We start from the raw sequence: 13,778 nt of genomic DNA, 5'->3' as shown, positions 1-13,778 counted from the left end.
GTGCTGTCTACGCCAAGGAAAACAGCAAGGCTGCAACAGTAACCCACTCTTATTATGCCTAAGAAATGTACGGGCATGTGCAAAAAGTGTACTTGTATCTTTCCTAGTGTTTCTTTGGTATATATTACACATGGCATAAGAATGCAAACTTGCAAAAGTGAGAACAGGATTACCTAGCAGACGGTACTTTTTTTTTCTGAATTCTTTTGCATCTACTTTTGTCTTAAAATACAGTAGAACTGCAATTTCAAGCTTCCGCTTGACCGTTTTAAAACTTGGTCAAGCTATGATGCAATAGAACTATTAAGTTGGATATTTTTGTTGGAAGTGTAGGATATTTATCACTGCTCATTCTCTAAATGAATAAATACGGTTAAAATGTACTGATGGGCTAGTACATTGCTCATTATAGCATATGCCAGCCCACAGGTGGTGAAAGGATGAACACGAAACAAAAAGACAACACAAGTGCTTCTGTTGTCCTTTTGTGTCTGTCCTTTCACCAGCTGTGTGTGTCAATATGCTATAAGTAAGGTGAGTTAAATGCAACAAATAGACAACATAGCCTGACAGGTAACAACTCAGAAGTGTTACCACAGTGGTTTTCATGGGAATTGAGTAGTACAACTACAAAAATAGCATGGTTTTGGAATCACCAAAGCACAATCAACACAAGGACAAAAGCTGGATCACTGGCTGTTGTCTGGGTAAAACAGTTGTGTACCTTTCTTCAAGCTCAATGTGCCATAAAAATATTTGGGATGTCAAATTATATCAGAACTTTCCACTATGCTGTTCTGCATAACAAACTACAGTAAATGGAAAGCTCTGAAACGGAACTGCTGCTTAAATGGAACAAATGCTTCTAATATCTCTGATTTTATACTCGCTCTCCAAGCCTATTTATTAATGGGAGTCTGCTGTATTTTTAATACCTCAAATTCCAGTTTATTTGCATGAATGCCAGACTCTTCCGCTGAATGGTCCTAAAAATAATCAATGACTTTGTTGTCCTGAGCTTCAACTCAAGACGCCTTTTAATTATATATGCACAGAGTATGCAGAAGCGGACTGCTTCTTCTGCTTCACGAGCCTCATGTCGGAGATTCGGGACTTCTTCATCAAGACGTTGGATGAATCATCGTCTGGCATTGGTGCCATGATGGAGCGCCTCATGCAGCTGCTGCGTCGCCGGGACGATCGGCTGTACGGCCACCTGAAGCAGCTGCAAGTAGAGCCGCAGTACTACAGCTTTCGATGGATCATGCTTCTCCTCTCTCAGGACTTCCCGCTGCCTGGTAATCAAGTCATTGTTTTTTTTTTTCTTCCAATTGGTTTCCAACCATGCCCAGACATCTTGAAGTGACAAACTCAGTGGTTATACAATACGACCATCTTTGTCTCTGCAAAAACAGGGAGGGGGGGGGGGGCAACAGAACTTACGCACATTATGTATAGATTGCCAAGTAGCTGGAGTCACAAATGTGCACACTATAAGCAGAATGAAATGCTATAGTGAAAACTACAATTTGGAACACATGCAAAACTTCTAAACTGACCGCTACTCATATTCAGCAGTGAAAGGATACAGCCAAAAGGTTTGCACATATTTACACAGAACAGCTTAGTCCGGTTTAGTCAGCATTGCGTATGTTGTGATCCACATGTGTTAAAGAGGTTGCTTCAGTGTTTGTTGCCAGAATGCAAGTCATTTCATGCCGTTACTAGTCAAGTTTCCCAATATTCAATGCAGACAATGCTCCTTGAGTCTCTTTGTCTTTCAACTTCTTCTGCCTGTTCAGACACTTTACATTCAGACAAGCCAAATTCTGGATATTAGAAAGGCTTACTGAAAAAGGCAGTACAGTAAACTCTCATTACAACGAATTCGCTTCATTCAATGTATTGCTTTCATTGAAGTGTAGTGCAGTCCCGACCCCAATGCGTGTATTTTAGACCGGATTACTCAAAGCATGTTGATAGGTTGATAGCTTGCTACGCTTAAGCGAAGAAAGAAGTTGCAAATCTGTATTTATGGCGGCGCTAAGAGCCGGTAAGTGACCGCCCACGTCGCCAAAGTGCCTGCGCTCTTTTTTTCACCCACATCCTGCACCAAGCGGTCTTTTTTGTGCCGAGCAAGCAATGTTCGTGCTAACAGCGCAAGGCTAAACGCACCAGTGCAGACTGGTGCAGATGGCGTGAGAGTCTCCGCGGCGTGGTTTTCGAAAACCTTCTCCGTCCACGCCCTACTCCGATACTATTCAGTACGAAGATGCTCGAAACATGCCGGCTGAACCGGCTGCTTCCCGTCGCTACGCCACTGGCTACGTCGGTGGTGTCAGGTGTGTCCCGTGACCAGTACGGAGCCTCGGCATGCTTCCTAGGCGTGCTCTCTGCTCTTAACACACACACAACACACATGTGCGCTTGTGTTGTGCGAGGTCTGTGTGAACCCATGACGTTGTGTGTTTCACGAGTGCTCATAGTTGCCATCAAGTCAACATGGCTTCGCCGGTGCCTGCATGGAAGTGTCTGACATTGGAGCAGAAAGTTCAATTGAAACACGAGTTGGAAAAAGGAGGCTGACAGAAGTCTGAAATCGCAAGACAATTCAGAATACCACCGTTTACATTATCAACTGTTCTGAAGAATAAGGATGCTGTACTTGATAGCTTTGAGAAGAGTTTCTCGGCCAAACGAAAGCGCAGCCGTGATTCTATGTATCTTGAAGTGGAAAGAGCGCTTTTTAGGTGGCTGAAAAATGCTAGAAGTGCAAACCTTCCAGTAAATGTGCCTGCATTGATCTCAAAAGCCGAAGCCATAGCCGTGCAAATGGACAAGCAAGATTTTAAATGCAGCAACAGCTGGCCTGAAGGTTTTATGAGACAGCACAGCCCGTCTTCAAAATTGATCGTTGGTGAAAGCACAGCCGTAGACCGGGATGTCATGGACAGATGGCGCAAGCATCGGCTGAGCACCCTAATTCAGCAGTATAAAGATAGGAACATTTACAGCTTAGACAAGGCGGCATTTTTTTACGAACAGTTGCCGAAGAGCACGTACAGTAAAACCTCGTTTATTCAAAGTCACTGGGACCATGAGAAATTTTTGAATTAAGCATGTTTCTGAATTAACAGAACATACAAAAAGTGGTATGCAAGGAAATTGAAATTATTCAAATTAATCAGGGCTGGTCGTTTGCTGTGTCAGCTAGTTTGTGGCTCCAAGGTTTATGTTTTTCAGCAATACTTGGTAACGATTTTGCTGCAAACAAGGGGGAATTCCGAGCCTGACTGCTCTCACCGCAAATTAAAAAAAAACTATATCAACTGAAATACGCGCCCGCGAAAAACAAGCCATCTTCACTGCAATACAGTAGCGACACGCGGCCATATTGCTCGCTCCTTCCTGCGTCAGCACGTCTTGATGCGACCATACGCCCATTCTTTCTGGTAAAATAAAGAATTTAATAATGAACAGTGTGACGAAATTCGCGATGTGTTCTGGCTGGAAGCTTTCGACCAAAGTTTTCGAAGTAGGCGTTGCAGGCAAGAACTTTACCAGCAGTGCAAGTGCACAAGCTGCTGGAGCAACGGGCACTAGGAGGTTCGCCTACATCGCGGATTTCTCCAGACTGACTTTTATTAATTTCTTTATATTCTCAGAAATGGGTAAATCGTAACACGCTGAGAAGCATGCAACATGCTGCCCGCATGTCATTTCTGTATTGCAGTGAAGCACATTTCGTTTTCCACAGGTGCATATTTTAGTTCAACACTAGACAGTTTTTTTTTTTTTTTTTTTTATGCGAATGCATTTCTTAGTTCCCTAACTGTTCCACTCTGCTCTCTTCTTAAGAGACAAGAAGAGAGCAGAGTGGATTAGGGAACAAACGGGGGTTAAGGATATCATAGCTGAAATCAAGAAGAAGAAATGGACATGGGCAGGGCATGTAGCGCATAGACAGGATAACCGCTGGTCATTAAGGGTAACTGACTGGATTCCCAGAGAAGGGAAGCGGGTTAGGGGGAGACAGAAGGTTAGGTGGGCAGATGAGATTAAGAAGTTTGCGGGTATAAATTGGAAGCAGCAAGCACAGGACCGGGTTAACTGGCGGAACATGGGAGAGGCCTTTGTCCTGCAGTGGACGTAGTCAGGCTGATGATGATGATGATGATGATGATTTCTTAGTTGGGCTTCGTCAGGCAGCCGGGAGAGGCGTGCCAGCAGGTGTTATCTCTCCGCTCTCACTCTCTCTCTCATTGCAACAGCTGCTGGTGCGCAAGCTTATCCTCGCCCCTAGCAACCAGAGCATTTGGTGCAAGAGTGTGGGAGAGGTGCAGTGCTTTGTTGCTCCTTCTCGCACTGTTCACTCTCTCTCCTCCCTGCGCCTCACTCTCCAGTCTTCTCTCTCTTCACTCAACCGTTTGCTGGCTGGGCCTCTCTCAAGGTGATGGCAGAAGTTGGTGAAGGCGTAGGTTCGACGGCAACGGTGTCCTCTCTCAGCACCAAAAATGCATTTACATTTTCTCACAAATCCCTTCGGGGAGGTGGGGGCATTTTTTTTTATAATTTTACTTTTTGTGCTGGAAATAGCGAGGCAGGGGTTCTTTCACTACCACCCATTAGTATCGCTAAAGTACATTGCTTAGTGGCTGTCGTTTCCACGGATTTGCAGTGAAATAGGGATCTGGAATCGACACACTGTACCCAAAGTTTTCAAATTAACCAAACTTGTTCTGACCGCTGCTTGAACTTATTCGCTCAACTTGAATTGCAAAATAAGGGACCGCAGAAATACTTCAAATTAAGCGGGATCTTGAAAGAACCCAAGTTAAAATAATGAGGTTTTACTGTACACTAGACCGGGAAGAATCTCATCAGGATGTAAACAAAGGAAAGAACTTGTTACAGGGCTGTTCGGTGCTAACGCAATAAGGGAGGACAAGCTTCCTTTGCTGATACTGGGGAAGTGGACAAAGCCCTGGTGCTTTCACAACACAGTGATACCCAAAGACTGCATATACAGAAGCAGCACAGAAGCAAGAGACGCGCTTGGATGACCGCAGCCATTTTTGAAAAGTGTGTGCGTCTGCTCGATCGAAAGTTCAGTGCAAACCAAAGGCGTATGCCTTTTGTTATCCACAATTTTTCCAGCCATGGCATGATTGAAAATCTGCAAGTGATCACTGTGCCCCGCCGCGGTGGTCTAGTGGCTAAGGTACTCGGCTGCTGACCCGCAGGGCGCGGGTTCGAATCCCGGCTGCGGCGGCTGCATTTCCGATGGAGGCAGAAATGTTGTAGGCCCGTGTACTCAGATTTGGGTGCACGTTAAAGAACCCCAGGTGGTCGAAATTTCCGGAGCCCTCCACTACGGCGTTTCTCATAATCATAGAGTGGTTTTGGGACGTTAAACCCCACATATCAATCAAGTGATCACTGTAGAATTTCTACCAGCGAATACGACCGCGATATTGCAGCCCATGGAGCAGGGCAACATTGAGACAACACGAAAGCTATGCCAGAAAAGTCTTTCACAATGGATGCTGGTTGTTTATGATACCAACCAGGAGTACAGCATCGACTTACTTGTACCAGTGCATTTACTTTGCCATTCAAGGAAAGAACTGTCTCCTGCGAAGATTGCAGACAGCTTTGCACATGACGAATTAACACAGAGGATGCTGATGATGACTGCGAGGACTATGATGATCTCTACGAAGCTGTGAACAGCATCGTTGGCAGTGATCTGGAAGGCAACTTGGAATCGTTCGCGATGGTCGACGCAGATGTACCCGTCATTGCCTCAGGTATGGATGCCAAAATAGTCTACTTGCTTGGGGGCCTCAAGGAGGAAGATGAGCCGCTAAATCAACGCGCTCACAAAATACCACAATGGCACAAACGCAGGAGTGTCTCTGTCTGTTGCGAAATAGATAGGAGTGCGTGGGCATTGACCAGGACCTCATAATTTGCCTGAACAAACTGGAGCAGGGCACTCCTCGCGCCTAGCCGAAGCACCCGACAAAGCCAGCTGACTGACCCTTTTGTGCGTGAATAAAGGTTTGTTTCTCTAAATAATACTTCTGTGAAGCTGTCATGGTTAATTTAGCTGTACTTGCCGAGGAGTGCCACATGGCTTTCTTGCTAAGTTTGCAACCACCTCATCGCAGTTGGCCTGGCACAATCGCATGTTTTGGGATCCCATAAATTGCATCACAAACCACTTACACAGGGGCGCTAGGATGTTGCTGCCTGGCCTACCATTACTGTTGTTCTCTCTCAAGCTGTTTGCCCTGTTAGTGCCCCGGCGAAGCCTCAAGACCCACTCTGGTCCCCTGTCATCTTCCTGACGACATCCTTTGTGCCACTGTTTCATGCTGCTGAGTGAAATGTGTGCAGTGAAGAGACTTCTTAGGCTTCCTCTACACCCACTTGTTTGATACTGGTCCCCTGTCATCTTCCTGACGACATCCTTTGTGCCACTGTTTCATGCTGCTGAGTGAAATGTGTGCAGTGAAGAGACTTCTTAGGCTTCCTCTACACCCACTTGCTTGATACTGTAAACTCTTCATATCTCCGACCGCACAATGCAAGTGCGCTGTTCTCAGTAATTGTAGTTCAAGGAAGCAGTGTAGTTTTTCTAACACTTCGACGCACCATTGGCTGTGGGGAAATCAACAGCCTGCACAAGTGCTCATGGTGTTCAACACAGTCAAGTTCAGTCAAAAGATATTGTTCGTAATCTTAACTGTCTTTGAATCGCTGAATGCAGCTGTTAGTGGATTGAATTTCTCATGCTGCAGAAAATTTACAAAATATCTGGCTTTTGTTTGCAAAGTAGGTCCTCCACTTATTGGCATATTTCGTGCATGTGCTTCATTAAACCAGTGGAGCAGGGCAGCTTCAGTGTCTTATTTGGCTCCATGGATTCTTTTTCTTGAAAAGACCGAGTATTAATGTCCAAGTGCTCTGGCCCTTTGACGCAATTGCTGTAGGAGTGTTTGTGACGTTACGTGCCGTACCGTGTGTGACGCAAGCACTAGCCTTGTACTTGCCTCACCGTGATACCATAAGGCAATGCACAGGTGGTTTTGAGTTAGAAGGCGGCAGTGGACTGATGCATAGTGTATTTGTGTTGTTTCCTAATAAAAGTGTGCAGTATTCTTACAGTGCCACAGCACTTGCGGTGCCACACACATGCTTTTGACAAGGTAGTTGGCATGGCAAGGTTTCTCGGTGCCCGGGCTGCACGCTCGAAGGCGGTTTTGCACGAGCTGGCTACAAAAAGGGGTGCAGTGTGTGCTTTTTCTGGCGCCTTTAGAAGCGTGCAGTATGGTTGACTACGTGAACTATTCGGCCTGGCAGATATTTGAGGGCACTTATTGTGAAGGTCTCCTCACAAAGAGCAACACAGATGTACAGGAAGCTCTGGGGAAGCTTCAAAATCTAAATATGTAGACCTACGAAAAGATAAACTAGTAATCTGCTTACTGATATCAGTGATATAAGTGATATAGTGCTGTGGGACAATTCTTGTGCAGTCACAACATTTTTTTCCGAAAATTTGATGCTTTTTCTTTTGTCTTGCTCTTTTTCAAATGCTCCAGCAAACCTGGTCTACAGAACCTTCTTTCAATTATTTAATGTGTCATCTGTTGCTGGGGCTGGATGGTATGTAAAAAAGAAGTGTAGTTCATATCTGACAATAATTTGTTGAAAAATTTTCTCCTACAGCTGTGTCAGTGTCATGTACATTAAAATATATACTTGTCCCCCCACCCCCCAAGTTGCTACAAGTTTGTTCTTTTCAATCTCCTAAGGCGATATATTAAATGTCACTAACTGCTGCGAATCAAGGTTCTATTGCTCCAAAATCAAAATTATACTGTTCCAAAGAAGGACTGCTCTCAATTCAATTTCAGCCATCTCACCCTGGCATCCTGGACACAGCTGTGAAATTTCTTCATTTTTATTCCTTGTGTCATTGACGTTCTTTCTCCAAGTGAAATGTTTTGCTGCTTTCAGGTACTTGGTAGAGTGGAACATGTCAAAAACAGCTGATAATGCTGTCTGATAACCGGCCTTGTCATTTCTGTCATCTTGCCTAAACCGCGAAGTTTAAAGCGATGACAACATCCATTGTTAAAGAAAAAAACGGGGCTGTTTGAAATTTTGCTGAATTGATGCGTACCACACAAATGCACCTATTTCTGTCCACCTCTTCCTGCTGTTATTTTGTAATTTGTCTCATTGAGCACTTATTGGCGCTCCTTGGAAGCTGTGGGAATGTCAAGTTGACATAAAGACGAATCCCAACACGCAAACATAGCGACTGTTCATTCACTCAGTTGCAGCAACGCCGTTTTCAAATCGAGAAACAGGCTGGCGGTGGACAATGAAATGATGGTGCTTTGAGCCTGTCCCCATTATAAAAAAGAACAGCGTCCCTGCTGCAAGCAGCCAAAACCACCTTGCGAGAAGCCCGACAACAGAGCAAGAGAGATTACGAACAAAAGTTCTTGCCGGGTGCCAGTCAGTGTTGTACACGTCCCCGCAAATTTTCTGTGACATTGGGCTCAGCTTACTCGTGGAACATCACGTGGTGCCTCTGTCTGCATCAAATCAGAGAAGATGTCGATTGGTTCTGATAACCCAGATGTGCACTCCCCCACTTTAAAACTAAATAATATATCTTACAGGCAACCAGAGATGTCGATTGGTGCTAATAAACCAGATGAGCACTCACCCTTACCTTAAAACCAATTTAATAAATCTTACAGGCAACGCTCGTCACTAATATTCGGGCAGAAGTGCCCCAAGCACGCAGCACTCTCAAATAACACAAGCATCTGACGTCTCCAAATTTGATGTCGGGGATCCTTTAAAAGCACCTTCGTTGCAATAAGTTTCTTTGTGTCTGAACTTCTCGCACTATGTGGTATTATCAGCTGTTATGTGCCTTATTTTCTATTCACAAGATAACGTTAATTTTAGCTATGTGCTAATGGTAGATTGAATTGCAGCTGGGAGCTAGAACACTGAATATGTTTGTACATGTTTGTTTTGTGCAGATGTGCTGCGTATCTGGGATTCTTTGTTTGCTGATCCACAGAGGTTCACTTTTCTCATCTACATCTGCTATGCCATGCTTTCGTGAGTGACTAAACTTTTTTCTTAATGCCCTTTAGGTTATGTAGCAGTGTTTAGTGATGACCCAGTGTGATAGCTTAGCTGGTAACGTGTAGCTCTGCTAAGCCAAGCTCAAGGACATCAATCGGATTCCAGTCCACCTTGGCCAACAAGTAATAACAATAAGTAACAAGGGGGGCACTTGTTTGTTCGCGTTGATATCATTACCTGTGATTACATTTCGTGCCTCATTTTGTTTAAGGGGAGACGCGGCACTTCGGGACCGAAAATCAGCCAAAAAATCGAGTTTTCGCGGACCTTCTTTTCGCGTTCCCGACATCATTGCGCACCTATTTACAAAATTTCATAGCCGAATACCATCAACTTTTATCGTTATTCAACTTCAAAAAACCGAAAACGGGCGTCCTGCCCTTTAAATTGAGGGCGAATAGCGCAGGTTTCGGCTCTACGATACGCGGGAACTACACGCTCGATCGGCGCCATTTTGGTCTTGTTTGAAAGAACGAGTTTTCAGCTGTTTTTTTTATTCAGTAAGCAACATTGAGCGTTTCCCCGGCTCGAAAAACGGGGCCTCAAAGACGAAGAGCCGCGCTCACTGCCATTGGCTAAACGGCACACGTGACTGAAATGGCGCTTTCCGGTTGGCTGGAAGCTCGCGGCTTGCGCCTGCATACGCGACCCGACGCCATTTTGAAAGGGTTACCGCTGTGACGCCTCGAAATCGGCAGAGCACTCTGAAGCTTCTGATCGTATCGCCATGCCTGGAAACGCAAAAAAGTATCGGACCATGCACGCATTTGGTCGCAGGAAACGCAAAGGTCGTGGGAGAAAGTCTACGAAGTCATCAGAGCCCTTGGTTGACTCCGACGAACGATGTGTCGACGCTCCGACGACGATGACGGTGAAGCGAACTCCGGACGACTACGAATCGACGCCAAGGTGGTGACAAACGCCGAAGTTGAAGAAAATCATGCCCGGGAGAAAGCGACGCTCGACCGGCTTTCATCGGCGCCAGCAACTGCACGGAAAATTGACTTTTTCACCGCAAGTTGTAGCGAGGCAACCGCACAGGACTCAGACCACGCTGCTCCTTATCTACTTATGCATCTAGATATCCTAAACGCGATAATGGGTGCCTTGTGTTGCAAAGCCTGCCACGGACCGGCTACGATCGTCAGAGGGGATCGGGACTACGGACTTGCCGTGAAAGTGCTAGTGCAGTGTGAAAGGTGCGGCGAGATCGCGAATGAATGGACTTCGCCCCGCGCGAACGGCACGAAAACGTGCAATCCGTTTGAAGTAAATCTTCTCGCTTCGAGGGCGATGGTGGCTACCGGCAACGGCCAAACGAAAATGAACGATATTTTCGCAACAATGGGCATCTCACACCGCGGTATGCACCACAAGACGTTTCAGCGGCATTTGAAGAACACGCTGGCACCCGCTGCAACGCGAGCGGCTGAGTCCGCTATGAGCGAATGTGCGGGAAAGGTTAGAACAATTTATGATGACTTGTGCTTCGGCCACCGGGGCAATATTGCCGTTAGCTCCGACGGCACGTGGAAGACGCGAGGCCATTCTTCCCACATCGGCGTGGGCACAGTTATCGAATTATTTAGTGGCTACGTGTTGGACTACGTCGTTCTTTCCAACTTTTGCCTAGGCTGCGAGGTGGGCCCAAAGCCTAGTAGTGAGGGCTATCAAGAATGGAAGGCTAACCACAAATGCCAAAAAAATACGAACAGCAAAGCGGGGCAAATGGAAGTGGAGGCGGCTCTAATTCTATTTCAGAGGTCGCTTGAACGCCATGGCCTGCGCTACACAACTATGCTGTCTGATGGAGACTCTAGGACATTTTGCGCCATACAAGACGCCAAGGTGTATGGTTACATTGACGTGCAGAAGGAAGACTGTATTAATCATCTACAGAAACGGATGGGCACCGCATTGAGAAACCTGGTGCAGAAACAAAAGTGCGATGGGAAAAGAGGCCTTGGTGGGAAAGGCAGGCTCACAGGTGAGCTGATCACCAGGCTGAGCACATATTATGGCCGGGCTCTGAAATCGCATGAAGGTGACGTGGGCGAGATGCAAAAGGCTGTGATGGCCACATACCGCCACGTCACCTCCACTGATGAATGCTCGGACCACAGTCTGTGCCCAGCTGGTGAAACTTCATGGTGTCGGCACAATGCCGCAAAAGCAAAGGGTGAGCCCGACCCCAGGCATGCCTACAATCTACCGAAAGACGTGGCAGAGGCATTACTACCGGTTTATACCCGGCTTTCGGAAAGAGCCCTGCTTCAGAGGTGCGAACGCGGCAAAACGCAGAACTCCAACGAGAGCCTACATTCGGTAATCTGGAGTTTGGCCCCCAAGGGACGCATGCGTCCCTGTTCGCTGTTGAAGCAGCTGTTGCAGAAGCAGTGCTGCGCTTCAACACGGGCAATTTGAATTCTGCAACGGCAATCTTAGGTGAAATGGACATGAATGCGACAAGTACTGGTGCCAGGAGAGCGAGAAAAAAAGACCACCGTCGCAGCATTGTCTCCAACAAGAAAAGAACAGCCTCATTGGAACTCCGGAAGCTAGTGAAGAGGAGGCATGAGCACAGAATGCATTCAGACTATGCTTCTGGTGCGTTTTGAGGTTGTCTTGTTGCATCTTCTGCAATAAAAATGTGTGCCCACGTTTTTTCTCGATTTCTCAAAACGACAGTTTTCATGTGCTTCCCATTATGCCGGAGCAATATCTCTTGTTCTATCTGGGTTATCATTACGATTTCTTTTTTGTTTCGAAGATAAATGCAGGGGATGTGTCGTAAAGTAAGTTTTATTGTAATATTTTTTGGAAAAAATTCTCTAAATGGATCTTTTGTTTCAAGTGTAGATGGGGAAATTTTTCATGTCATATTCAACATCCCACAACTTTGCTTCGAAATAGCCCAGAACAATGATTTATACTTTATTGCACACTGTGAACATACCGAATTGGTTCTATAGGTTGCACATCAATATCCAAGTTACAGTTAATTAGCTAATTAGGCCTTAATTGAAAAAGTCACAGTTCATTATATCTTTAAAACTAATTGTCACAGCAAAAAAAGAATTAGATTTTTGAGATCAGCAGTAAAATCTACATAGGCTCTCCAAACTTGACTGAGGTACTCGCAAAAATAGAAGAGTTTTTGGAAGGTGTAGCATCCCCCCTTAAACACGTTAAGCGTCGAGTGGTAAACATTATTTCGCTCTCGTCCTGTGTATGTTGTTTTCGTGCATCATTTATGCGTGAGCAGCGTGCTGCACGTTTCGATCTGCTTGCCGTTCTCAGCATTACATTCCAAGTTATTGCAATCGTATTCATTGCTTAGCCCTTGTGGCACTGCTGCGACTTTTCATTTCTTAATGTAAGACAACCGTGTCGTCACCACTGAGGGTATGTCAGATTAGGCACTGATAGAAACTCTCTGAGACCATGGTGACAAGGAATCTTTGGAGGTCGACTCGTCACGCGCTTCCATCTTGCGCCGCAAGTTCGCAGGCTGACAGCTTTCACGATTAGCCGATTAGTTGTGGGAACACGACAGCATGTTGAATGCAATGCAGTGAACGCGATAGCAGAAAATTGTAATGTTATAAGCAGTAAGACTGGCAGCCAAATTTTTTTATCCGATATCGCGGAACTAGTAAAAAAAGCTGGTGTGAGCGAATACGGCCGCTCTAGGGAGAAGTGCTCTTTTCACACAGTCCGTTTACGTTGAAACCGCACTGATACTCTCAGAGATGGGAAGCAGCCCGCGATCCCAACCGCCCTTAAATCCAAGTTCATCATTGCTACTCGAGCGATTCTTCCCCCCCCCTACCCCCCCTTCCCACGTTGCTTAATGCTCGTTTAAGACTGGTGGTTTACTTTTTATTAAAGCATTCGACAGCAGCTCTAATATGCGGGAGATGCGACTCATTTGATCTCTGCTTCAGCAGCGCAAGCACGCTTTTGTCTGTTTGTGAAAATTACGATGTGCAGGGAATGTCATCAATTTAGGCTTGTTATGCACGGAAAATGGCAGTGACAGCGAAAATCTACAGAGAGTGTCCATATCATTGCCATTGCAATAACGCAGTTTTTTTTAGTATAAGGTAAGTGTTTTGCGTTAGCTCTGCCTTTAGTCCCCCTTTTGCTTTATTTGTGCATTTATTTTCAGAATTTTTGTGCCAAACCTGCATATAATAAAATCCTCTTTGTAACAAATTTTTCTGAGAATTTATCAGTTTCGTTACTTCCAGATTCAACTGTATATCAAATATTTTACTTTATCGAACAATGGAGAAATCACCTTGAATTTCCCGTGCAAAAGTATGGGACTGGTGTACACGTATACCGAACTCCCAGAAAAAGGGACATCTGCTATATCGAATGTGAAGTTCAAAAATTGAATTTTTTCCAACGAGTAATGATAATTTTTCGGCCACATTCTAACAAGTGCCAATCTTTTTTGACGCGCAGATGACGAAAAGGCGAAACTCTATCGCGCTGATCTAGTTCATTGCACAGTGCTTGCGAGTGCACCGGTATGCTTAATGCGTGATCTGCAGGTTTTTAACGTGCGGGCATGACTTCAGAAAAAA

General features: G+C 45.4%; 1 protein-coding gene across 2 annotated transcripts in view; it reads left to right on the top strand.

Annotated features, from left to right (window-relative positions):
• Positions 1 to 13,778, top strand: part of LOC119160984 (TBC1 domain family member 13) — an 87,721-nt gene that overhangs the window by 58,733 nt on the left and 15,210 nt on the right. For both annotated transcript variants that reach the window (XM_037413279.2, XM_075880272.1), the window contains exons 9-10: positions 1,056 to 1,298; positions 9,075 to 9,156. In XM_037413279.2, the coding sequence (XP_037269176.1) occupies positions 1,056 to 1,298; positions 9,075 to 9,156 (325 nt within the window). The remainder of the gene's footprint in view (positions 1 to 1,055; positions 1,299 to 9,074; positions 9,157 to 13,778) is intronic.

The sequence above is a fragment of the Rhipicephalus microplus genome, chromosome X (genome assembly GCF_043290135.1).
Source record: "Rhipicephalus microplus isolate Deutch F79 chromosome X, USDA_Rmic, whole genome shotgun sequence".
Taxonomy (NCBI): Eukaryota; Metazoa; Arthropoda; class Arachnida; order Ixodida; family Ixodidae; genus Rhipicephalus; species Rhipicephalus microplus.
The sequence above is the reverse complement of the archived record's forward strand: the minus strand, read 5'-3'. Positions and strand labels throughout refer to the sequence as shown.